Raw genomic sequence first — 27,213 nt, 5'->3', positions numbered from 1 at the left:
AACTCTTCCCGCTCCTGAAGGTCCTGCTCTGCCTGGTACAACTTTGATAAATACCTAATGTTTATTCTGACTTCCATTGCTCTGATGAGGCCCTTCCCATGGCTACTTCCCTACTCCTTTTCCCAACTCGGTTTCATGGCTGACTTCAGAACAGATCATTATTTCTTTGCAGATGATAACTAATTTTGTGTCTCCCTTGCCAAATGACACCATGTCTCTGCCTCTTTGAACTGCAGTTTTCTGACTCTTACCGGTGTTTTTATAATTTTCTAACTTGCTGCCATTTAATCTTTAAAACTAAGACTATCTTTCTGCATCCTTGACTACTTCCTTTTTCTTGATACTCCTAATCTATAACATCGTTTTTTAAGGCAGACCTTTCGAATCATCTTCTTTTATTCTTCCATGTTGTCTCTCAGAATAGGATTCTTAGTATTTCTAAATCAGTCAAAACTTATGCATGAGTTTTTGCTTCATTAGAAGTTCTGTTCATGTCTAACCAGTCACGTTTGTAATTCCCTATTTTATACAAGTCTCACATCTTCATTACCTGAATTTGAGGGTTGCAGTCAGGTACCATACCCCTGTTGCAGGATATGGATACACATTACCTGTGACCTCTCCCTTGTGTTCAACCTAGTTTGGGATTATGTTTGTTTTCTAACCTTTGATGCTTCTCCCCTGCCATCTTTGTGCCCACATCATTCCCAAGATCAGTTTTGCCTTTGAGCTGCTGCCTTTTCCTTCTTCCTTTACTGTTTTGTTTCCTTCTCATCTAATTTTCCATGATAAGGAGCAAGAGATAGCATTTATTCCTTCCCTTGAGGTGAATGGAGATGGTAGTTAACAACCCTTCTCTCTCTAGATCATGTAATTCCCTCTTTATTATCAATTTAAAACCTTCTTTTTCTTTTTAGGGTATGATTCAGCTCTCTACAGTAATTATTTATTATTATCTGTAATAATGCTCCCTAAGAGCTCCAAAAGAAGTCAAGGACCCAATGTGCCAATACATACTAAGAGACAATCCCTACCTTGGAAACCTTATACTCTAAATAGAAGGGGGGAATTGAGAGTGGCAGAAGAAATAAGCAAAAAGAGAGGTGATTTACGTGTAACATGTGGCATATTAGGAGCCAGAGATGGAGGCCAGTTCTCTTGACTCCCAAGGCAGCAATATCTCCTGTGAGTCTTGCTGCCAGTTTCCAAGGAAGGGTCAGCTGCAAGTCTACATGAAGTCTCTATAAATCTCTATAATCTAGTATATAATTCGAATAAAAATTCTGCAGTAGGTTACAAGGAAACAAAGAAATAGATCTTTTATTTGCACCATTATTAGTTTGCTGGGTTGAGACCTCTTTTTCCACATACTATTCTGTGTTTTTCCAATTTTAACTTGTTCTGAATTCATTATTTGCTAAAATTTATATAAACATCCATGGGCTACATGCATAATTCTTGATTATATTTGATTCAGAAAATATAAACTGAGGAATTATCAACTTCTTCATGAAAATGGCTCCTTTATTTTAGGGTTTGAGCCTACATCAGCTCCAGCCCCCTCAGTCCCTGCATGGCAGGGCCGATCGATTGGTACGACCAAGCTCAGGCTGGTGGAGTTTTCGGCTTTCCTTGAACAGCAGAGGGATCCTGAATCAGTAAGTGTTGTCCTTGTGTCTGCTGATCTTCAGCTTTTCCCCATTGCTCCCCACCCTCTGAGGATGCTTTCCAGGATTAAGCCAGATGGAATACTGTATCAACTTTTTTTAATTGAGGTTACCTATCTAAATGTTCAATCATTCCCTCTCCCTTGATCTTTAATTGTGTCTTAGGGTCAACTCCAATGTTAGGATTTTTTTTTTTTTTTTTATTTTTTTAAATTTTAGGAAGCTTTTGGTTTTGTTTTTATTTTCAGACTGTGCACTATACCTGCAAGGGTAGTTTATGAAGTTGGCTGTAATGTTTCATTTACTCCAGTAAGCTTTGGACCTTCATATTAATCATCATATGTTTGCCCAGAACATTTGTTAGTAGCCTAGCAGTATTTCTACTGCATTGCAAATAAATCAAAAGAGCTTCTTTTGGCTCAAAGCTGAGAATTTTTACTGAGATAATTTCTGAAAAGCAAATACTGTCATGAATAGAGATATTGACGGGCCATTCTTGTTCAGATTCCTGGTAAAATGCAGTAGCTTGGAGCAGAGAGAAGCTATCACTTGTTCTTTATAATTCAGCGCTGGAAAACCATAGCATTTATGGGCTCTGGCCAGGGGTATTATCCAGGGAGTGTTTGCTCTGTATAATGGAGGTTGGAGACATAGCCCAGAAACCTTACAACAGAGGAATGCTCCTGGCGGAGAAATGTCCAAGTGAAAACATACCCTATCTCAGCTATTCATACACTGAGTATGTGGCAGTGTGTTGTTTGCTAAATGTCACTTTTTGCCAGGTTGAATTAACTTTGAGGGAGGAAATGTTTGGCAGCAGGTACAGTTATATCAGCACTTACCTGGCTATTAGATTCTTCATGGTTTCCCTGGAATCCGTTTGCCTGCCTGTGGCCATGATTTCCAGGCTCTCCAGCAGTCCCGGCTCTGGTGGGCTAAAGCTTCATCTTAGTGTTCTCCAGATTAATCCACAGCTGGAATGCCTTCTCCAGCTCCAGCCCTGAATTCATCCAGACAGTGGTTTGTATTTCCAATGCAGAAACACAGCATCCAGGGTTTCTCATCAGGCAGCTGTATCGATACACAGCTTCTGGAGTCCTTGGCTTGCTGATTCTGTGTAACGTGTCCTGCTGATTTATGGGCTCTGCCATATCCAGATTGTTGCACACCAGGATGTGTGCCTTGAGGTTACCAGGAAAACAGGATGTGGCCATGTAATGCTTAGTGTTACTGTGCTGTTTTATCAATGAAATGGCATTTCAGTGCATTTTGATTTTCTGTTTCGCTAGTATACCACCTAATTATCCTTGTCCAATAGGTTTCTGTAACACAAAACTATTTGCAAAACCCACGGGCTTATATGGGATATAGCCTTTGTGTATCTGCATGGCTTTACATAAAAGAGAGTGAGTGAGTTCAGCAACGAAGTAACTTCTATGTCTTTCCCTGTAAGAAAGATCTCTGAAGCCTGCTCATAACAGGTAACATGTGGTTGCCTGTCACACCACGGGTGCCTGTGACATGAAACCAACTGAGTGATGTGAATACATTTGCAACACGACTGACAGGACAAAACTGAGAAGCCGCGGCTTTGGCAGGATGCGGAGCTGCGGGTCCCGCTCTGCCGTGGTGGCAGGGCTGGGAGCCGGCTGTGTTCACACGCGGTGTGTGGGCTCGCAGCCTGGGGACGTGTTGGGGCTCTCGTTTTTCAGGCAGGTGCAGGCTCCGGGGAATGCAACACATCCACTTGCAGAGGAAGAGTGGAGGCCTGAATAGAAACACGGTTACTCAGGGCTGCCCCATAAATACTGTCAAGACTTTTTTAGAGCAAGCTAATATTATTTGGAATTCCTGAGGGTGCAGTGAGGCCCACCAGAGCTTGTCCCAGCTTGCTGCTGAGAAACAACCTTTTAGATGCAGAGCATTTATGCAGGAGGTTTACTAGAGAAGCAAGAGCGTCAAACTACCCAGACTTACTTTGTAGAACTAGTTACTCGTGTGCTGTAGCATTGCAAAAATGAGACACGTAGAAAAGTCAGTTCCCAGTCATGCATTTATCCCAAATTCGATTGTTCTTTGCACCCATGCTGCAAGTGCCATGGGGCAGCGGTGTGCGAGGGCTGTGTGGGGACAGCCTGGACACACCAGGCAGGTGCTGTGGGGAGCTGAGCCCCCATGGGCAGCATGTCACCACCACTGCCCAGGAAAGGGGAGTCAGGAGAAGGGGAAGCATTGCTTAGATCAAAGTAAGTAAATTTGATGATTTGGATCTTAAAACAAGGGTGTAGCATAGTATGGGAAGTCCTCCCTGGTGAGAGCCAATCCCCAGCCTCATTTAGTGCTGTTGAAAATGTGAATTCTGCTTGTAGTTTTGTACACTTTTGTGTTGCTGTAGCATTTTTGTTGCAGATACGGTTTGCGCAGTGTAGAAAGGATGGAGTTTCTATTACTTTTTAAGTAACAAAATGAACAAGCCAGGCAAGATAACGTGTTTTGCGCAATGTGCATATGAAGTCATGTAGGCCTGTGCTGTGATTGCAGCGTCTCCTGCACACCAATATAGGTAGGTATGTGCTGCTATGCGAGAGCCATGTAAGAGTTCTCATGTACCTTCTGAAAAGAGATAGTTACATGTTCATGAACCTCTGGCTTTTTACAGAAAATAACATAAAGTATTATTTTGATCAAATGTGTTTCCAACATTTCATTAAAAAAAAGATGACCCTTCCTCCCTCTCTCCCCCAGCCCCAAACCAGGCCAGAAAGCCTCACAGTATTGGGGTAAATAGACCAATACCACCTTAAAATGTAATCGGGAAGGTTACTGAAAAAGACTTGTTTGACATAGCACCTCAGGCCAGGACTCAATGGTCCTGGGAGGCCCCTTGGAGGCTGTATTCCTGTACAGCAATTAGAAATTTAGGTCTGTCTGCCCGTGGTAACTCACAGCAACTTCAGTGGGGCTGTGCATGGGCACAAAGGTCCATTCCCACAGGGAATTCACCGTTAAACATTTCTGGGGTTCTTCCAGTGGCAGTTGGTTTGTAAAAGTACAAAAGCCCCTCCATGTCAGGCAGTTATGTTAATTCAGAGTGAGCGTTCTGGGGGGTTGGGAATGGTCTTCTTAGAGCCCTGTCACTTGTGGAGGGCTATTGACTTTTTCCCCTTGTCTAACCACAAACTTGTTCTCTTTACAAAAGAAAAAAATATAGAAAGGAAGCAATAAGCAACCCGTACTGTAACTGCGTGGCAGGAGATAGACTGGGAGACAAGAAGGCACAGTTGCAAAACCTTGGAATACTGAGTCTGCCGTTAAGGATGGATAAAATTGCTTCTCCTTTCACATGAAAATCGATTCAGTTTTCAAACGTCAAGCTGTATTTTCCTTTTGTGGCATTTTGTGGTCAAATACAATTCCTAAATGGTGCATAAAAGCTGTCCGGGTAGGTCCAAGCATTTCAGTTACCTTTTTGCTTACCCTATATAACTATATTGTTGCTTCAAGATAGGTTTTTGTTAATGGAGGCTTTCCATTTTTACTGCAGTGGTTCTGTGAAAACTCAGGACAAATGTTTAAGCCAAGTAATCCCATGTTCCCTAACAAGCATAAACTGAGTATGCAAGCAGATGAGAAGGGATGTAGGCAATTGACCGTTACACAAGTAGCTATAAAATGCAAAGACTCTAACTCTGCAATAATAGTTCCAATTATTTTATTATATATATATTCAAGCTGCCTTTTCAATCAAGGAACAACCCTATCACCACCCAACAAAAACAGCCCTTTCTTCTCTTCCTTTTTGAAGTTTCTCACTCTTGCTGCCACATTCATTTTGAGTGGAAGCGCTTCAGACAGCTTTATATCTAAAATACCTATATAGGGCTATAAATACCATGGCTGATGGGCATTTTCAGTATTAATCCACCTATCTCAAGTGTCAGATTGTGTTAGGTCCAAAATTCAAAATGTATTTTTAAAAGTGGTGAAGAAATAAAATATTCTTTATGTTTTAATTCAGGTTTTATTGTTGTTGTAAAAGGGCTTTGTGAGCCCAGGGAGAATTGTTCCTGAGAACCAGAAAGTGAAAGCAATTGCGCAAGGGCCATAAAACCAGCCTGCCATCATTAGCCAAACACAGTAAAATTCACCAAAGTTAATCAAACCACCTAGGTGATGAAAAACAAATGAGATCTTTTCAAAAGAAGCCCTCCATTTTTGAACAGTACCCATTGTTACAAACATGGTTTATCCATGCTGTATTTCCTGTGAACAGTGTAAAAACCAATTCAGCAGTTTGATCGTAAGGAAGCCATCAGTTTAGCATCTTTGTGATGTGAAAGGACGAGGAAGCAAACCACATTAGGATGAACATCCTGGAGGGGCAGACCATCTGAATGCAAGGGTCATTTCTTCTGCAGTGCTGGAAAAGTGAATGGCCCTGGGAAGCGAAAGTCATACGCTGTGAAGTGTTCATGCTCAGGTGTCTGTAGTTACTGAAGTGTTCATACTCAGGTGTCTGTAGTTACTGAAGTGTTCATGCTCAGGTGTCTGTAGTTACTGAAGTGTTCATACTCAGGTGTCTGTAGTTACTGAAGTGTTCATACTCAGGTGTCTGTAGTTACTGAAGTGTTCATACTCAGGTGTCTGTAGTTACAAGTGCCAAGAAACCACTTTAAGGGGGTCCAGTATTGACACAGGCTCCAATCTTGAAATCACAGCAGATGTGGAATCACAGCAGAGCTCCTGCCCAGTGATGTTGCTGGGGGACCCCATGGAGATGTGGCAGGAGGCCTCAGCCCAGTTGTAGGGTCCAGGGCTTGGGTCCTGGGGTGAAAATATGGGTAGAGAGGCTGAGCACAATTTATTCCTTGAAGTCGGCCCATATTGAGTGCTGATGCTGTGCGGGAAGACTTCTGGGGCCTCACTGCTTTTGCTGCTGCCTTCACACACGCTCCCTCCCTTTCTTCAAAACCCACCGCTGCTGCTGGCAATCCCTCAGCAGAATTGGAAGGCTGCTTTTACATAACTGAAAGGCAGCTCTGGTCCCAGCAGCAATGCAGCCAGTACCCCAGCCCTGCCCATGCCCCAGCCCGTGCTCTCACACAGCCCGGGCGCTGAAAGCAGGCAGGGTAGGGGCAGGTCCCTGACCAGGGAGGTGTGAAATGGGTGAGGAGGGAAGGAGCCAGCGTGTAAGGTTGTGGGGTGGCTGGAGCAGAGCCTCGTGCGCAGCCCCTGCAATGAGCCCAGGAGTGATGTAAAATCAGGGGTCACCACAGCACGGGGCCCTTTGCCTCCCACCGCCTTGCACGGAGCTGTATCCGTGCGAGGAGGAGCTAGGAGATGTGTGTGCTATGGCTGTTCATCTCCCCTGCCCTGCCTGTGTGCTGGATGCTTGTGCTCACCCCAATGGCTTTGCACCTGGCAGTGCCTCTGTCCCGCATTGTCCCGTCTTGTTCCATTGCAGCTTCCCCCACCCCTACACCCACCCCAAAATTGTTTAGCTGGGCTGCAAAGTCACGCTCTCCAAAGCTGGGAGCTGTCCTCGTGGGCCTGCTCTACAATGCAGCAGTTAATGGCATGCTCCCATTTGTTCGTTCCTGCGTCATTCAGTGTAGATGGCCCTTCTTTGATAAGTAGTTTGTTTTCTTCTGTTGTTGAAATGCGTGGCCCTGTGCCCTGCCTAACCTCCCCTCCAAACAGAATTAGTAATTCCTCCATTTGCATGTCGCAGATGTATTAGTGCAGTCATTTTTTAGATGAAGGAGCATTATTACCCACATTTGACAAACCAAGAACTTCAGGTGCAAAAGAATGAATGGGCCACTGATTTTGAGGGTCCCTTTTGATTTGTCGTGAGCCTGATTTTGCAGAATACTTAGCATTATTGAGGGCTTCCTATATTCAGGCATAATTTTCCCATCTAAGCACGCAGCACTTCTGGAATTGGAACTGTAGGGTCTTAAATCAGACAGGCCAGAACTGAAGAACGCATCTTCACTGTTGCAGGAAAGCTGTGCGAGCACCTTGCTCAACCAGGAAGTCCCAGCTTCACACTGGGACTCCTGTGGCAGTAGCTGGGAAGTACTGGGCAGCATTAACACGTCAGGGGTGGGAACTGCCCTCATTCATCACCTACCTCCCCATTTGTGCAACCGTAACAAAGCCAAAGATCTTTTACTTCACATTCCCGATTCAATTCCTGAGCAGATCCAGGAAGGAGTCTGAATGGATGGAGGTCCTTGAAAGACTAGGTAGACCGTGTATCTTAGCATACAAGCACAGAAAGTTCAATTAACGTTTCACATGAAAGCATTAAAAGTCTCCCTGGAAGGAGTTGCTACAGACTCCAGTTACAGCATTAAAATGTTACAAATATAACTTCCAACCTGGTTTAGTGGCAGACGACAGCAACAGGAATGGAACATTCAGTTACCCGTGTTGGGGATAGAAATAAGAGAAATTGTTGTCAGATGTACATCAGCATGAGAGAAAAGACCACCAGATGTACCAGATAGAGTGAGTCAGCAGAGCCGAGGCTGGGCAGTGCACGGGTCAGAGCCACACGCAGGCTCTGTGGTTGTTGGTAATCAACCCATCCCACCTGGCTCCTGTTTCCCTCCAAAAGTGCAGTTGCTGCACAGCAGTGGTACATACTCAGAGGATGGGTTGGACTGGTCTGCGGAGGTACAGAAAGGGAATCACTGCCCAGTGCCAGACCCTTGAGCAGTGTGAAAGGGTTGGCTTCACATCTGCGCCTTAGCCACCTCTGTTTGATAAACAACTTAGTCCTATACGGGCTTGTCAAGGCTTGGCGTTAGCTCCACAGGTGTGGAGAAGCACAGGGATGTGGCAGAGGGAGCTATAGCAACTCGCAAACCTGCATTTCTTGGACTGGAAAGGCTGTTGCCTTAGAATGTAAGTGCAAAATTCATGAGGAACTGTTAACAAATACATATGCTGGCTGATAAAACAAATGTAGGTGTTTTGTCTTTGTTCTGCACCAGCTTAAATGCTTGCATCCCCTGCCATTGGCAATTTGTCTTGGTTCTTTTAAATTCCTAAATGGATTATACTTTTTCTTGTGGTATTATTTGACAACAGTCATATTTCATGGCTTTACTGCATTCTTTGCATAGTTAGAATTTTTTTAAGGAAAGGAGCTCAGTAAGAGGTGGCCATCTCTAGGGCATGTCGTGTAATGCAGATGTTGAAGACAGCTGAAAATGTTCTTTGTATTTTTCTGTAGTTTTTATTCTCAGAAAATACAGGATTTGACCTATGATGGTTTACAGCATCTAAAGCAGATTAACACCCCAATGCCAGATGCAAATCCTTTAAATGCTGTAGTGTGAGTAAATTCCTCAGCATTTAATGTAGTTCAGTGGCTCTGGAATACTCAGTCTAAAATATCAGTGATTTCTCAATATAATGAGGATATTTTTAAGCTTTCAGGCACTAATCGGCTCAAAAATATAAGCATAAAACTTAGCTTCTTTGCTTTTATCTGTGCATTAATTCCTGTCATGGAATATGTTTGTATAAAACCAGCAGGGATCATTTCAGTATCCCTTTACCTTGCTCTGAATATTAGATTATCATTTGTTAGTTCATAGAAATATGCCATATCTAATTAGGTTAGTAATGATTGTACTTAGCACAGGAATTGCAGCAACATAAGGAGAAAATAATCACACGCTGCAGTATCAAAATAAACATTTTTGTCCTAGGAATGTTGTCAGGTGATGTCATACCATCTGTCCAGCTGTACCCATTCGGAAATCTTGCTGCAGCAGCATCTGGTGCTTTGGCGAGCCCTGCACACAACTGTGGTAGCTTTACAGCTGCCTTTAGCTTTGCTTTTACATTTGAACAGTATTTAGAATTCATGCTCCGTGTTCCTGTAAATGTGTTTGCTTTTACCGAAGTTCTGGGTACTGAGCACTTCGTGTGTTTTCCTGGTTTGCAGAAAAAGGCGCGTGAATTGTCTTGGGAATTTGCAGTTGCCAAACTGTAAAGTAGAGCTGTCCCTTCCTCCTTCACTCCACAGCCACCTTTGGGATTGGGAGAGAGACACCCTTTTGGGGAGGACACTTTCCGAGGTGCCAGAGAACGCGAGCCCTCGGTTCTGTTCCTGTAGAAATGTGGTTACTTTTACAACCTGGACCAACTCCACCAGCGAAGACTGAGAGGAAACAGTCCCAAATTAAATACTAACCTGGTCACTAATGGTTGGAATGGTTTTTTTCAAGCCCTTACTCTGAAGGAAGGAGAGCAGAGAGAAGCTTTGGGGCATCTCACATCCCCGGGGAGAGCACAACTGGGCGCTCCTAGGCAGGCTAGGAGGGTGCTGGGAGAAGGGAAGTGTTTGGGGTTAAGTTTTCAGAGAAGACTGAAGTGCTTCTGGGGAATGCTCATCATTCTCCTTGAAAAACGGAGGTGTTCGCTTGCTTGCGGATAGGCTTCCGTCCCTAGCCAAGTTCAGTGACCCACTGTGCGCCCCGTCCTCCTGCACTTCACCACTGGTAGTTTGGGAGAGCAACAGGAGCAGGTTCCTGGACTTCCTTTCTTGTGTTCCTGGCAGTTTCCAGGTATAGGGGGCCCTGACACATTTTACTAAGTTTTTCAGCTGTCAGCAAGACACGTAAGAAATGTTCAGCATGACTTTTAGTTCTTTACTCAAAGTACTGCCAGCTGAATGTGTGACAGTAGCGTCCAAAACGCAAAAGTTGGAGCCATGGTGCTTCCTTATATTCTTTTGTTTTGTTAGTTTTATCATGTTAAAACGTCTCCTTATTCCGCTTTTGCCACTACTGGGTAAAGTAACATGTTCAATCTGCCCGCGGACACTGCTATGGTAGGAACCCATGGTTGGCAACCATTATGCTTTCCTGATTGTGTGTAAATGATCAGTGTGCTGCCAGCTAGAGCAGTGCTGTGTGAGGGCTAGCTGGCACACAACCATGGGCACACTCAGTCCTGCATGCGTGCATTCAGCTCACCACCACCCATTTATTTCTCTGCCATGTCTGTTCTCCTCTTCAAGGCAGAAACAGCTTCTTTGGATCAGCTCTATCCCTTTTAGGCTCCACCTGCACTAACTAAAGGCTGGGCAAGTTTTCCACTTGTGCACAGAAGCAGCTTGGCTGGCATTTTTGTGCAAGAGGGCTACAAGGAAAATCTGTGGAAGTGGTGCTCTCGGACTTGGATTGGCTTGTGCAAACACCTTAGCAAAGTGTTACGCTTCCCTTTTTCCTTCCACAGAATTAAAACATGAATAGAGCCCTGTAAAAAAGAACAGACAATGCCTCATTTTTGGCCCATGCACAGATGAGTGGTCTCTGATTCTAAATTCAGATTTCACTGTACTAGCTGATTTCTAAACAGATTTCAGTTTAATTTCCTAAGTGCAGAAATCTAGCCAGTCCATTTCCTTTTCCCCAGAGTTTTGCACATCTGCTAGGGAAGACTCTGCTTACACCGAAGGAAGGCTCTGAGTGGTTGTCCAATTAATTTAGATTTGTCATTTCAATTTGTTCATTCGGCAGGTATATTGTAAACAAAACAGCTTAAATGAGTCTGGTTGGGGCTTTTAAATATTTTATCTGTGCTTAGCTTTTGGGAATTGCCCCTTATATGCAGCATCTGTTCCATATGACAGGGTTTTCTAGTGTTCCCTGACTGTATATCAGCTTTCCTTCAACTGAGTTAGCAAGATGTTTTGTGATCTGCATGGTTAAAAACACCAGCGTTCAATCCTGCCACTCTCAAGCTCCTTTGGTCTGCTCACACGACACTGTGAACCGCTGATCGACTGCCAGAGGGGGTTTGGGGTTCAGCCTTCTGCTTCCATTTCAGGTGCTGAGAGGTGCTCTCGTCTTGGAGAAACGGCAGCCCCTAAAAGTCCATGTTGGATCAGCAGGGGGCTGCTGGGGACTTCACCGGGCCATGATTTCCCCCAGGCAGGGAAGGGGTTGCTGAGGTGATTGCTGTGATTATAATGAGGTGTGATGGGATGAAGTTAGGAAATAGGAAATTGAAGCTGAATGTGTTTTGGCAGAGATGGTCATCTATGGAGCTAGCTCCCGAGGGAAGTGGTAGAAGTTTGGCTCTTTAATATTACATGGTCAAAATACTGGAGGGAGGACATACAATGAGGACCACTTCTATATTAACAGCAACACAGATTCTTGTTATTGTCGTTCTGCAGTTAAAGGAAAATCCCTTCCATTTCTATTAGTTAAATGGCATTAGCCTACGCTATAGTTTGAGGTTGGGGGTTTTTTTAATAGACAAACAGGAGGTGTGTATGTGCGGGCTATGTGGCACTGGCAGAAACTGAAGCTCTGAGGACATGGGACATTAAAAGGCGTGGTTTAAAGAAGCAGAAATAGGCTTTCCTGGTGAGCATATTCATCTTATTATGCTCTGCAAAGGGCTCTTTATCACTGTGCTGCCGCTGGGTCTTTCAGCATGCACTACTCTCTTGAAGATGACCATGTCTTCTGGTTTGCAGTGGAGACATGGGTTTTTGATGTTGATCCTTGTTCACAAGGGGCTAGAACACAGTCACTAAAGCTGTTCATGGAAATCATACTGCAGAAAATCATAGTCCCAGGAGTAACGTGTGAGTCATTTAATCCATCAAAGCACACCACCCTCCACAGGAGCACACGCAGACCCACGCGTGTTCTTTTTGTACAGCACTGATTTTCCTGTTTCTTTCTTGCAGTACAATAAACACCTCTTCGTACACATTGGACACGCTAACCATTCTTACAGTGACCCATTGCTTGAGTCGGTGGACATTCGTCAGATTTATGACAAATTCCCTGAGAAGAAGGGCGGCCTGAAGGAACTGTTTGGGAAGGGGCCCCAAAACGCTTTCTTCCTCGTAAAGTTCTGGGTGAGTAACACATGACATGGAGAACGTCTCTTGTCAATAAGGCCTGTGATCAGCATTTAGCACCCTTCAAGGTGCCTAGGGAAATTTCTTCGGCTGTCAATTAAAAGTGCAAAGCTGTATATCCTTCAGGTAGAACAGTGGCCCAGAGCCACCCTTGTTTTCAGCTCCACGAGAAGTCTGTGTTGCGGACAACATGTGAAGGCAGATGGGTGCCTCAATTGTGCCGGACGCAGCTGCTGGGCAGGAGCAAACAGGTACCAGGAGCCCTGGGTTGGAAATGGGGAACTGCCATCTAGTGGTCCAAGGAAAACGAGAAAGACGCAGGAATCGAGACTGCTTTTTAGTGAATCAGATGTTGAACCCCTGCCAAATGCAGATAGTACAAGCATCAGTCCTGCAATCAGTCCACACTTCTGCAGATAAGACCAAGTAGGATTTGATCTGAGTGTGCACCAGGATGACTGTGAGTTTGGAAGGGTTCCAGGGTATTTCTTAAACTGGTTTTGGTTGCTAGAGCACATCTGCTTTACCCTCGCCTTTCTGTTAGTCAGCCATGGGACTCTGCTCCAAATGTTGTATCTGTTCGTATCAGGTGTGAGTTAGAATGAAGAAAGAAATTGAATGGAAGGCTGAGATGTTGTATATTGATCCAGTCATGGTAAGTTTCATTGACACATCAGATTTTTCTTATTGTATGTAAAAAAAAATCTCATGTTAGTGATGCTAAAGATTCATCCACAAGATTCATCAAATCTCTAGGCTGTACCTTATGCTTATGTTAGAGCTTTTTCTACTCGTTAATTTGTTGGGGTGTTTTTGGTGGTATGCTCCTTTCAGAGCAACAGTTATCATCGAAGTATTTAAAATCTGTCTTTTAAAACCTGGGCATATTCAGGGTTTAATTACAGGGTGGACAGGTTGAGGCTGAAACCAGGAAAGGTTGGTCTGGAGTCACTGCTTGTGGTCAGATTTCTTGGTGTTTATTACTTTCAGTTAAAGTTTCTCTGTGGCCTGAAATGCTCTCCACCTTGTACATAGCCCAGGCTTCATATTTGCCAAGAGTTTCTGTGGCACCAGATTTGGAAGTGGAAACTGGGAATGAGGGGGACTCTCTTTTCTCAAATCTGGGTGTAGAAGGAGCTGTGCTGGACTGCAGAAGAAATCCTTTGAGAAATTCATGGGGCTTAAAATGGGGCATAGAAGCTGTAGATCAAGCATTTCAGGGCTGGCTGAGGAAGAAGGGCAGGAACAGAAGGCAGCACAAACTGGAGCTGAAATACAAGCAGGTACCAGGAGCCTGGTAAAAGCAGGTGAGAGTGTAGAGTCAGGAAGAAGGAGGAAGAGGGAGCATTTGAGATAAGGACTCCGCAGGGATGCATAGGGATGGAAGCACGCAGCAAAACCAGGTATGTGAGAGGGGAACGGGACAAGCACAAGGGCAGAAGAAATCTGGCTGCAGAGGAGTAGAGTTTGGAGGACTAAATACATTTCCTTGCAAAACTTGGGCTTGAACTGAGGACCATCATCTCACCAATCTACTTTGCATAATAAATGCTTATGAAACCCATGGGCAAAAATGAATGTCACCTCACTGGCCTGTTCTCAGTTCCCACAGAGAGTGACAAGCCTCAGACTTTGTATTAGACATGGAAGCAGCAGAGATCTGGGGTACGGTCATTGATCTTGTATATTACACTTTTTCTCAATGTGGAAACCAATTTTCAGCCATGCTGAATGCTCGAAGATGTACCTAGAGCCAGTAGAGATCTTCTTTGGATCATTAAGGTCTTCTCTGCTTGACCTCCTACAAGCAGTGCGCACCTTTAAGACTCTTACCTCAGTTTCCCATCTGTAATATGGGGGTGAGACTATCCCTTCACCTTAGGTGATCACTGAGCAATCACACTCATGTCTGTTTATAAAAATCAAGATAATGCCATGAGGAAAACCTTTATAAAATTAATAATTCTGTGTTCAGTACAGGTTTTGAGTAGTGTGCAGGAAATGGGGCCTGGGTGACTGAATAATGAAGAAATATTGTAGAGATGCTCAGAGGGTGAGTGTGCAGTTGTGTAGCTGGACTGTATCATGATGCAGTTCAGCAGTCAGGTTGTACGGGCAACTTCAACATTTCCTAACCTCACTGTGCCTTCCACTGTAATGGTCTTTTAATACAATTCTGTGTTGTATTAACTTAGAGACTAAAAACCGTACAGTGCTAACATCCTTCTGAGTTATACATTAAAAATGTGATGAGAAACTCTTCCTGAGATATGACCTGAAAATAGGCCAGTGGATTTTCTCTCTCATTGAGTGAGGCAGATGGAAGGCATGAGATGCAGTGTTTGGGTATAGCGAGAGTTATGACGAATGCCCTCTTAGGAATAAACTTCACACCGGTGCTCCCCATCTAGAAATACATACAGGAAAACCAGAAGAAGGCTGTGTAATGAGTCATGATAATTAGATCCTAACCTGCCAGCTCGCTGTCCTTCATTTCTTTCACCCCAGTAGGGCATTTCTTCAGAAAAAAGGGTGCTGTTCCCATTTTTATGGGAAGTGATGAAAAACTGTTCTAAACAGCCACCTATTTCCAGTGTAAAGCTGACAAAGGTTGCTGACAGTGGTGTTGACCCTATCAGTAACTTCAAGTTTATTAATATGGAAATAGATTTTTTCTATTTTTGTCCTTTTGAATTAGTTATCCACTTCTGAATCAGTATCTGTATCTCTCCTTATTATCCGCTACCTCCTCCTACTCTGAAAGTTCAATTTCTCCCAGGTTCTGTTCATGTGGTGTGGTTATTGCTTACTCACAATTCCCTCTCTCACCCTTTATTTAACCATTTCCCCCTTCCCATCCTTTCTGTTGTCTTCTGCCTTCATTATCATTTAACCATCTATAGTTTGGTCAGTGCTGTAAGCTAGTGCATCCCAGCATCAGTGTCCAGTGACAGCTCCCATTTTGGTGGAACTTGATTGTAATAGGAGTAAAAGAAGAACATGAATTTGTGTCACATAAATTAAGTACAGGTGAGCAAACACTGTAAGGAGAATCAACAGAAGAAGACCAGGACTGTGAGTGAAAGAAGTCAAGGGAAACCAGGAGAGAAGGCAGGTGTCGCAGCATGTGTATGTTTGAAAGCAAAGGTGAGGATTTGGTGCCAGCAGGGCTGGTAAGCGTGTAAATGGCTATAAGAGAAGCCAGAATGTTGCTGGAGGCAGCACGAAGGGGGTTTTTTTTTAGACATTTAAGTCTAGTGTGGAAAGGAAAGATGGGAAACAGTAAGACCAGAGACAAGCACTTGCATTGAGGATAACTGAGGCAGAAAGTGGCTTAGCTCTGGTAGCTGGAGAGTACTCCTCTTGTTCTTTCCCCTTTAGTTCTGCTTGAGGCTTCTCAGCAGCATGTTTTTTCCTGTGATGAAGGTAATAAGGTTTGATTACAAAAAAGTAGGAGGGAAAGGTCTGGGATCTTGCAATAAGACATTTGGCAATTGTGGAGTTGACTCTGCAAAGCATCACAGGTATGGAGTACAAAGCAAAGCATTGCTTTGGTTTGCAGAGGTTTATTGGTTCAGACAGATTGTATCTCCTGTGAAACACAGCCTGGTACTAGGAAGGGGTGAGCTTCTGGCCTCAGTCCTGCTGACACATCTGGATGTCACAATTTTGGGCCTCTTCCTACCTAACAGGGCAGGAGGTACAAAAGGAAGAGACTTCTCCTTTTACAGCACCTCACCCAACCAACCCTACAGCCCTGCAAAGCAATTTCCTGGTCCTTGTCTTGCACCTTGAATGCAGTGATTCTTCTGTTTATCCCATGTACTCACTGGGAACCAGAGAATTCAAGGAAGTCACCCCAGAGATGGGCTTTCACTGTAACAGACAGAAGGAGCTTTACTTGGTATGTTGTGCACTCAGTACAGTGAGTAAACAAGGAACAACATACTAATGATATAGCACAGGAAATTTGCGTGACAGTGATATGAAACCAGAGATTTACAGGGATATAAAATGAAAACAAAAATCAATGGTCTTAAATAAATGCAAAATGTATTTCCTAGAACACTGACATGGAATTCAGACAAAGCTGCAGAGTATCTGCAGATGAAGCCTTTCCCTGGGCGCAGACTGAGTGCACGACTCTGCTTCTGTTACCTTAGTCACTACCAAAATAAGCCCAATCTGTGTAAAACAATCGGGCATGATTCATGCCATCTAATCTTAATCTGAGTGAGGAAAGGCAACGTGTCTGTTGGTTAGTTTGTACTTAAACTGTTTTTGTGACTTCAGAAAGGCCCCAAAGTTTTCTGGTCTTTGAAGTTCTGATTAGCCTATCTAAAAGCTAAAGCAGCACATGTTGCCTCTGTTGGTTTCTTTTATTGATTGAAGTTCTACTCATATTGATATCCAATGCAGTCTCCACTGATTGCTCACTACTATTCTTAAATTTTCTAATACAAAATAATACAGCTGTAAGACTTCAAACTAAATGATAGATTGCATCTCCAGCTTTACCTCTCAAACGTTATTGCTGGCCTTGCCTGTTGAAACCACAGTGCTGATTGCCCAGCACTCTGCCTCCCCTGGCTCTCTGCTTTCTTTTGCGGGAGGTTGATGGCAACATCTGTCCCACTCACACCACCTCCCTTTTGAATCCAGTATTTCTTAGCTATACCTCCAACAAATGCCTTCATTTTGACCCTGCTGTTATGATCACATACATCTCCATTGATTCCAGCAAGGGAATTGCCCTAGGAAGGCATGATTCTATACCTATCTACCTTCGGCCCCTGCTAGCTTTGCCAGATCTGTAACTTGTCCTTGTCTAGCTCTACTTCACCCAGCAATCACTTTTCACTACCAGGAGCATCTTTAACATCAACTCAGCAGTGTGTATCTGCCTCCTGCAGATTCTTCTGGTTTAGCTAGTTATCTCTCTCTCATGTTTTGCCTCAATCCCCAGTTGCAAATTCTGAGGCAAGGATTCTCTTTTTGCAGAACATTTCTATGTAACCCACAGTATTGAGCAGTGGGTCCGTGCCTCCATTGGGATTCTCAGTGCTGGTGAAGCCCACCTTGCAATAGCATGGCCATGGATTTTGTGTCTCTGACGCTGCCAAATGCTCTGTGCCAACCTGAACACTGACTTCTGCAGCTACAGGAACAGATAAAGGAGGAGGGATATTTTCCAAGTAGTGACACAGGAAAAAACCAGCTCACACAAATTAATATTGGGCTGTTGGGCTGTCTAGAGAGCTGATCCACTGGCTTAATTTTGAATGTTTGTGGTAGTTGGAACTATTCTTCAAACTGAGGAAAGCTTAGTCAGAGCTCAGTGCAACTCTGAAATAAAGACCTAAACTCATCTGAAGATGCATGGATGATATTAATTGATGTTTAAAATGAATGCCTCTATTTGCAGGAATCTGCAATGCAAACTAGGAGTTCTAGAAAGTAATGCATATTATAATTAGGGCAAGCTTTTAAAGATGCTTTGAAGTCCTAAACATTTTTGAAATTCAAATGTGGGATGGAAATAAAGGAATCTACACAATAAAGGGGCATTAAATTATGTCCCCCAAAATTTCACTGTTTTATAGATGTAAATATATGCCATAATTAGTGGTAAGTAACATGAGGAGGATAGTTAAGTTTATTCCTATTCTTATTCAAAACAGCTGTGGCATGAAAAATAATGCTCCTTCTCTTTGTGATACACTGGAACAAACAATTTACCCATGTAATCAGTGTTCAGAAATGGCTTGCGCTTGTGGCCTCCTCCCACCCCCTCCTGAATTTATCCCCATGTGCCTCCAGCCGTCTTAAAAGGTGCAGAGGAGAGTCTTTGTGCCCTTTGTGGCTACTGCCACCATTACGGCCACTGCCTTTTTTCGTTTATTTCTATTTTTACATGTAATTTATATTGCATAACCTGGAATCTTGGATTTCCCTCCGCACACACAGACACACATGCACACTCGCCAGCTTTGACTGGCAAACGATCTGCAACTCGCAAATGGGATCCGCAATGCAAACGGCTCTATGGCCAGCATGCAAATGTATGCAAAACAAATTAGATATGGAAGAAAGCAGACATCCATTTTCTCTTCCCCAACACAACCCTCTCGGTGCAGGGAGCTCACGTGGTGCCTGTGGAGGACCCCTTCGCAGATTGATGCAGGGGCATTAGCACTAGAGGCTGGATAATGAGTGGAAGGGCCGAGCAGCTGGGAAGCTGGAGCCAGCTTGGCCTGTCCATCACGAGCCCAACCATGTGGCAGACCTGGACGCGATTCCTGAGCTGCAGCGTAACGCGCGGCGAAACGTGCCAGCGACCCAGATGCTCCCGTTGTTGGAAAAACTTGCTTCACAATTTGGAATCTCTGCTCTTTGATCAGTCTTTGGAGAGGAGGAGGAGGGGAGGCATGGTGCGGTCATAGGAGTAACACACCTCTCTGCAGTCAGCAGTTGCTAAAGCCTATATATTGTTAATAAGTGACCTTCTGTGCTTAATGTTAACTGCTGAATGCCAGCATAAATTGCTCTGGCCCTCCCCAGATCCCACTGTTTCCAGTAGGTACTGTTTTCCTTCTACTCAGCAGGAAGGATTTAGGCTCGACTCAGCAATTTTTGCTGGAGTTGCTTTTTTGTTAGCCAAAGCTGTTATTATTGCACAAGTGCTCTACCCTCTGCCCCTCACCTTTAACACAGAGCCTTAGAGCTCTTCCAAAGTGGATGCGAAGATTTTGTTTTAATTATTTATTTTTACTCTATTTTGGTTGCAGCCAGCTCTGTTTTGGTGCCTGCTCTGGAAGAGGCTTCTCCAAGCAGCACGTCAGATGCTTGGTGCTCTTAATATTTGATATTTTCACTGCTATCCATTGACAAGCTATGCTTTATTAATGAATTAATCATGCTCTTACACAACCCCTGTGGGTTGCCAGAAAAGCTGAGTGCTTCTCCCACCTCCAAATGTATTCAGCTAATATAAATCTCAGCGCTTAGAAAGAAATCAAAATTAGAGTTTTACTCTTGAAAGAAAAAAAAACCCAAACAAACAGAATCCATTTGTGGTTTTAAGTTGTTGGGGTTCTTTTCCTAAATTGCATAGATCTTGTATTTTAAAATTCAGTGAGTAAATGGACTCCTGTTCATCACATATGATCATACCATATTTGAAATGCCATAATATTTGAAGTCATGCAAATATATTTGGAATTCAAAAGGTTATTTATCTGTATTTGCTACAACAGTGCTCACCAACCCTAATTCCTGGGGCCATGGGTCAGAGCGTAGTTGCATGTGAAGGTGTACGGAAGGGAAAGCTGGTTTAGAGCCCGGGAAGACACTGTTCAGATCTGACTCTGAACTGCAAGAGAACAGCTAGAGACAGAGCACCAAGGAAATAATGAGACAAAGGTGGCTGCAGCACGGGAGGCTGCAGGCAGCGCTCCAGAAGCCTGACTGTTGTCACATTTTTCACAGGCATCATTGGAAAAGGAAATTATGAGGAAAGGGTTAATTGAGGTGAGTAAGATAAATCACAATATTTCAGTTTTGCTGTTACTATATTTATCTAGTCTTGCTACTTCCATATTATTATAGGCAGTGAACCTCACTAAGTAATGTGGCTCTCTGGACAACAAGCCTGCTTGAACTAGAGCATGCCTGTTAGATATTTAGCTTGGTTAAGAAAGACCCCTAGTAATAGTGATTCCACCACATCCGAAAATCCTGCCGATATTTCATTGCCATCAAGGTTACCAGCCTCTGCCTTGTTTCTCATTAGCTTTTGTGCAGCTTTAGCTTTCTGTCTTCTAATGTCGTTTTCTGCAAGATTTAATCTATCAGAAGACTCTTCCCCATGTAGCAACTTGTAGGCTATGACAAAGTCGTGGAAAAACTTCCCTTGGAAAAAGTAAGTAGATGGAGTTTCATTAGTCATTCACTACAAAGGATGTTTTCCAGACCTGAAATCATTCTTGTAACTCCTTTCTGAACACTTTCCAATTTTCCAACATCCTTTCGAAAATGTAGACACAAGAACTGGAATCAATACTGTAGTAAGAGGCCTGCTAAATCTGAATACCAGGGTAACGCATCACCTTACTCCTGCTCAGAGCTACATCTTCAACTCCCACAGCCAGAGCAGTGTCCATTTTTAGCACAGCCTTTCAGCTTTTTTAGTCTCATAACCTTGGGTGGGAGGAAGAAACTGAATTTTAATTGTGACCCACTTCGGTCAGTTCAAGGAACACAATTCTGCTTTCAGGTGTATGTGTTCAGACAAATCCCTTGCTGTGTAAGCTATAAATATTATTAGCAAGTCCTGCACCATCATTTTTTAACCAAAGTTTTGTGTTTTAAGCAGTGATATTTTTTCCTTCTTTTCATAAGGAATTCAGCAGGGAACAGAGCTTTCAACACCTGGTTCAGAATACTTCCTCTTAGCAATGATAGGCAGTCCTCCCCTGTGTTCATGGATTTGGCCTCAGTGAAAAAGTTTGAACCCAGACTGAGGGGAAAGATTTGCTTTAGTATGTGAGAACAGACAAAATTCTTTCAGCGTAAAAGAGGCTTTGGTGAAGTATTTATTTGATGTTGCTAACTCCTAGGATTTTTATGTTGGTGTTACACTTTCTGGAGGTGTCTTAAAGCTTCAGTTCTCAGCAGTCTGTAATTCGTTTTACATGAAAACTGTTGTTTTCAAGGAAGGACAGAATTTTCTTTTCAAACAAAACACCTTCGTTGTGTGCTACACTCAAAAATAATCAAAGTGCACATAAAGATAATTCACATCTATATTATCATCATGGGACTCTTGCAACAACGTCGTGATTGCATGAGAGTAAATCATGACATTTGAGTTATAATCTCAAGTTCCTCACCGATACATCGGTGCCCCAGCCTGTATTTTCTGTGTACACGGGACTCGTGGTGGTTTCAGCACGAGTTGGAAGATGTGGGTGTGATCAACAGGGTGCCAGATGGCCACATGTGTTACTTCTCCAGGTTAAATGTCAGCATGTAAATACAACAACTCGATATTTTTTTCAGTGGGCTGCAAAATCAGAAGGCAGCATATAAAAAGTTATTCCTTGTTTTAACTCTCTAAACAGTTGTTACTGCAGCTTGAAATATAAGGTGTCTGACGACGTGAAATTGTGAGGAGTGGTGTGGTTATGGTTTCTTAAATATTTTGCCTGTATCTGAAAGGAAAAAACAAAAAGAGGAAAATGTGTTGCTAGTAAAATTGTAATTGTTTTAGCAGCAGGAATAACCACTTGAAAAGATCATATTATTATTGTTTATTGTTGTTGGTTTTGTTGTTGTGAACAGTGCAATTGTTTTATAAGAAATCCTTATTTTTCAGACATTCCAGAGGAGCAGCTGTGGCATGGCTGATGGCTGCTACAGTTTGTCATGTTTAGATGTTTGTCATGTTTCGATTTCAAGCCAGCTGTGATGGCAAATTGCTTATTTACAATTAGCTCAGAACAATCTCTTACAGCTCACTGTGAACACGCTGCTTTAGATGGACATTAAACATAACTGCTGACCGCATGCAAAACATGTGAAAGAAACAAGGTGGAACAGCGATAGGATTTCTTTCTGTTATGCAAAATACATGACTTTAGGGCTGTTTGTGTTACTGCATGTAAACCTCAGGAGACTTCACTGATTAATTTACCAAAGCCAGCCCGGAGTAATCTTAGACCTGTGTCTTCTGTGTACCACAAACTAGCTCAGTCTGTGCTATTATCAGCATATTGCCTCAGAATATTGTACCACAAATAAGGACTATAGACACTAAGTAGAATTAATGAGTTGTTGCCTAATTAAAAATTAAATAGCAGTTACAAATGACCTGAGCTATAGCAAAGGCAGGATTATAAACGTTCCACACTAAGTAGCAAAAAATCACGGACTCATAGAACAGTTTGGGTTGGAAGGGACCTTAAAGCTCATCTAGTTCCAACCCCCTGCCATGGGCAGGGACACCTTCCACTAGAGCAGGTTGCTCCAAGCCCCTGTGTCCAACCTGGCCTTGAACACTGCCAGGGATGGGGCATACATAAAATGGGGCTTATAAAAAGTCTCAAGGTAGACACGAAGGTATCTGTCAGAATTTTGGTGTTATTTCTATAGTAGCAACAAAAACAAGCAGAGCTTGACTTGCAAGTGAAACAGCTGCCAAAGTGCATTTCCCTGCTAAAATGCTCATCTCAGAGTAAGTTAAAAATTCAGGCACTTAGATGCAGTAGCTGATCAGCTATTTCCACATAAAAAGAAAACCCTGCCCACTTTCTCCTTGGGCACCAATGATGTCAGCAGAGCTAATGCCTAAATCAACAAATCCAGCTGTGGATCTCCCTAGACTCTGCCTGTATCCATATTAGTGCTCTTTTAAGTTAAGGGCTTTTGAAAATGGATTCATGATTACAAAGAGCACAGTGGCAGAACAGCTTCAGTGCCACTGCTGCAGGCCCTGGAGGCTGGGATCAGCATGTGACCTGTGCTGTTGCTTTGTAGCCAAATTAATCATGCTGTGCACAGGACTTGGATTCAGATATAAATAATTAAAGGTATCACTGTTCCTCACTTGATCCTGCAAGCCTCAGTCTCTGTTGCTAGCTATCAGAGGCAGCTGGATAGCTATTCAGGCTGCAGAGAAATACTGAAAGGAATAAAATACTTGCAGTAATAGTTTGTTGGTGTGGAGGCACGGCTCACTGCGCACACGGCTCGTGTGGAGCCTGAGTTGCATCATACAGCTCTGCGAAGTCAAGTATTTTGCTGAATCAGGGCCATATGGTTCGACAGAGCCTTATCAGAGATTGATTCCCGTGCTGTGCAGCTGCCTCCCTTTGCCGTGAGCATTTCATTGCTTTAAGAAAGGCAAAGGAGAAAGTGAACTGTGTCCCCTCAGGAGGGGGGTGGCTGGGTGAGTTGAGTCTGCAGAGCAGGTTCCTTCCAGAGAAGTTGGCTCTGGAGCCAGGCTCCTCGCAGGCGATCGTTCCCTTTGCTCCAGGGACTTCATCAGCTCTCTGCCAGGCAAGAACATCACCTGTAGCCCAGAGAAATACTGGGTCGTCCTTTGTTGTTTAAAGTTTGATGAAATTGCTGCTTCCCTAAGGTTTTTACTGCAACAATGAGGCAGGTATTTTCATGTCAGACTCCTTCCACTGTCACTCTTGTCACCGTGAAACTCCCCTCCCTCTCTCCCCGTTATTGCTGAACAGTGAGCTGGTTGGTTACAGCTTATGCTATTGGCATTGTCAACTGAAAAATAAGATCTTCAACATCTATTATTTTTTCCCAACAGGCTGACTTAAACTGCAACATTCAAGATGATACAGGAGCATTTTATGGTGTCACTAGTCAGTACGAGAGTTCAGAAAACATGACAATCACCTGTTCCACCAAAGTCTGCTCGTTTGGAAAGCAAGTAGTAGAAAAAGTAGAGGTGGGTGTTGTGATGTGTGGGATGATCCTGTTTCCCTTTCATTTCACTGAGGCTTTTCTCTCTCTTGTCTTTACCTTGCTCTTATCTGGATTTTATTTTCTTCCTCTAATCCTTGCTGAAAGAGTATTTTCCTTCCAGACAGTGTTTGGGTTCATTTTAAGCACCGTGTGAATGGTGACACTACAGTTGCCTGAGGAGAACTGTATGGCATGGTCAGGTTACTAGGTGGCTTACTGTGTAACCATACTGCAGGTGTTTAACTTGCCTTCTCTGTACTAAGCCCCACACCCATAGCTGTTATCTGCAATGCAGTTTCTGTACAGGAATTGTAGCCTAGAGCTGCAATCGAGCCTTTGTAGATGTCCTGGTTGCCGTTTATGCCTTTCTTCTTATAATCAATATATTTTTCTGTGCATGGTGACCATAAGTTTTCCACCATTTCCATTATTCCAGGAGTAGAGAAAGCCCCAAATCCCCACAAGCCACAGAGTAGCTCACTGAGCAGCTGGGCAGCAGGAGTCCAAGAGCCGCAGCCTTCCCCTCCTTCAGCCCTTTGTGAGTCCCTGCAATCTAAATCAGGGACTCAGCTTTCTTCCAACTGTAGTCTTGCATCTTTCCGTAATGCGTAAATTACCTATTACATCATGCAATAATATAGCTGTGTGTGTAGAACAATGCACAAACATATAAGCTTATTTTTGCTGTTCCCTTTGCAGACAGTTGCCTTGAAACTACTGTAAAATCATCTTAGCACAAAGTTTTCTGCCCAGTTCATTTTTACTTACCTTGGACTTAACCTTTGTGTAAGCCTCAGCTGTTCAGTTTTTTAATTCACAAGTTAGAGGACAAGTAGTGATATTACAACTTTAAATAATTAAGGGCCCTTGAATTTTTAGAGGGAGTCAGCAAGTAGGAGCGTGTGTGTCTGAGAGACGTTCTCTCTGTCTAGACAAAGAAAGAAAAAACCCCCAGATTTAGCATTTACTCTTTTGCTGTTTCTGAATTATCTTTTAGTCTAAACACTCTTTTTTTTTTTCTTAGACTGAATATGCAAGGTTTGAGAATGGCCGGTTCGTGTACAGAATAAACCGCTCTCCAATGTGTGAATACATGATCAACTTCATACACAAGCTGAAGCATTTACCAGAGAAATACATGATGAACAGCGTGTTGGAAAACTTTACGATTTTATTGGTATGGACTCACTTTTTATGTTTCCATCTCTAAAACGCTCTCAGGCTTTGCAAGGCTTTCTTAACTTGTCACATGGAGAAGCAGTTTCCAAAGCCCTTAGTCGAGTTGCTTACTAAACAAATCATCCCACTGAGTTCAGAGTAGTACTCATGGAATTGTGCACTGTAGACACTAAGGATGAAAAGCTAAGCAAGCTGGCTGAGAACGTGAACAAACATCTCTGTTACTTTCAAAACCCTCAGCTTACTGCTCTCCTTTTCTCATACTATTTAGTGTTTATAGAGAGCCTGAGGCAGTAACTTTGAACCAGCCCATTCATCTGGTGTCTTCTCACTGAGATGTCAGTTATAAAACTGCAAATGTCAGTGGTGTTAATTAGTTCTCGGGCCAGGAAGGCATGCAGTAATGGCTACACCCAAGAGGTGATCTAAAGCATGAAGAAAAGGCCACGTAGTGTGGCCTTTAAGCCAGTTTCATCCAGTTACCCAGCTAGTTTTCAGTGTGGCTTTGCAGTGGCATCTCAGCCAAGCACTTGGAGCCATGTGCTGCTGCTGCTGCTGCCACAGGATTTGGGAAGGACTGAGCGGTGGTGGCACAGGAAGAGGTAGGACCACGAGCACAGCAGCATGTGCTGCCTGCTCAGCTGCCTTTGGCAAGCAAACACAAGGTGACAAGGGCGCGTTGCCTTCCCTTTGCTGAAGTGGGGCTCAGGTGGAGGAAGGCTGAGCCAAGACCACGTTGGTGGCGGCTCCTGGCCAAGCAGCCAGGGTGGGGTGAATGCCAGTGCCCTGTGCCAGGAGCTCCAGCCCCAGCACACGGCCCCGGAGGTTGGTTTAAATGGTCAAAGAGAGCACGAGAAGACACATTTAAAACAGGCACATCTGAACATTGTCTAAATGAAGCCATTCATCTCTGGCGTTGGGCCTGGTGTTTCCAAGTTTGTAATGTAGTGTCTACCTCTTCCTTCCCCTCAAACAGGTTGTAACAAACAGGGATACACAAGAAACCCTGCTCTGCATGGCTTGTGTATTTGAAGTGTCAAACAGCGAACATGGAGCACAGCATCATATCTACAGGCTTGTAAAGGACTGAGCAGTTATTTATATATACACTTCATTTCACTTCTTTATCAAAACACAGACTGTAAACCTCAACACTAAGTGGCAGTGCCTCTGGCCCAACTTTCACCCACATTTTTCTAAATCCTGTTTTAGTGAAGTCATTTTTAATGTGTTCATATATAATTGTAGCTGTGAAATTCTGGTACAGTTGTAAAAATTATTTCTAAAACTAAGTGTTCTTCAAATTTGTAAACCACAGTTCTTTGGGAAAAACTGTATTTAAGAACCTACCGCCTCTGTCTGTGGAGGCCTATTTTTAATTCTGATAGAAAAATGTATGACAGAGCATTTGCCATGGGGAAAAACTGACAGCATTTATAAGGATTTATTTTGGGTTTTTTTCCAACATGAAATACTTGTTTTACAATGCAAGTGAAATTGAAATGGATCTTTAGCTATAACTGTAAATGAGTACACAAAGTTAATAATCTTTATAGAATTATCTTTGTAACTAATTAGGGTGGAAGATATGGACGAATGTAATTCACTAAATTATTTTTTAAACTGAAGCATTTTTCTGTTTGAAACCAAATGAAAAACATAGCCTTAAGAAATGCCTGATAGAAACAGACAGGTCCTAAAATTAGGCAAATTTTGTATTTTTTTCTCAACGCTAAAACTAATCTTCTAATCCATGAAACTTTCAAACAGGTATTGCAGAGAAAGAAACGTCATCCCTTACCCCTAACATATCTAGTGTATTTTAAAAGAGTATAAAGTTGTATTGTACTAATATGAAAATTTGATTATTTAATGAAAAAGATGGCTCATTTTGCAATAAGTAGGTAAATACTGAAGATTTAGACTTGCATTATATGTAGTCTTGTGTGTGCGGTTCTATTTTATATGGACGAC

At 43.1% G+C, this 27,213-nt stretch overlaps 1 protein-coding gene across 5 annotated transcripts in view; it reads left to right on the top strand.

The window, feature by feature from the left end:
- Positions 1 to 27,000, top strand: part of TEAD1 (TEA domain family member 1 (SV40 transcriptional enhancer factor)) — a 41,654-nt gene extending 14,654 nt beyond the window's left edge. For 3 of the 5 annotated variants that reach the window (XM_010013284.1, XM_010013286.1, XM_010013288.1), the window contains 5 exons: positions 1,534 to 1,658; positions 12,397 to 12,570; positions 23,903 to 24,043; positions 25,085 to 25,237; positions 26,216 to 27,000. In XM_010013284.1, the coding sequence (XP_010011586.1) occupies positions 1,534 to 1,658; positions 12,397 to 12,570; positions 23,903 to 24,043; positions 25,085 to 25,237; positions 26,216 to 26,329 (707 nt within the window). In that variant the 3' untranslated portion in view covers positions 26,330 to 27,000. The remainder of the gene's footprint in view (positions 1 to 1,533; positions 1,659 to 12,396; positions 12,571 to 23,902; positions 24,044 to 25,084; positions 25,238 to 26,215) is intronic. The other 2 variants (XM_010013285.1, XM_010013287.1) reach the window with 1 other exon arrangement.
- Positions 27,001 to 27,213: the final 213 nt, after the last annotated feature.

The sequence above is a fragment of the Nestor notabilis genome, unplaced genomic scaffold (genome assembly GCF_000696875.1).
Source record: "Nestor notabilis isolate BGI_N333 unplaced genomic scaffold, ASM69687v1 scaffold5614, whole genome shotgun sequence".
Classification (NCBI taxonomy): domain Eukaryota; kingdom Metazoa; phylum Chordata; class Aves; order Psittaciformes; family Psittacidae; genus Nestor; species Nestor notabilis.
This window is presented reverse-complemented; position numbering and strand designations above follow the sequence as displayed.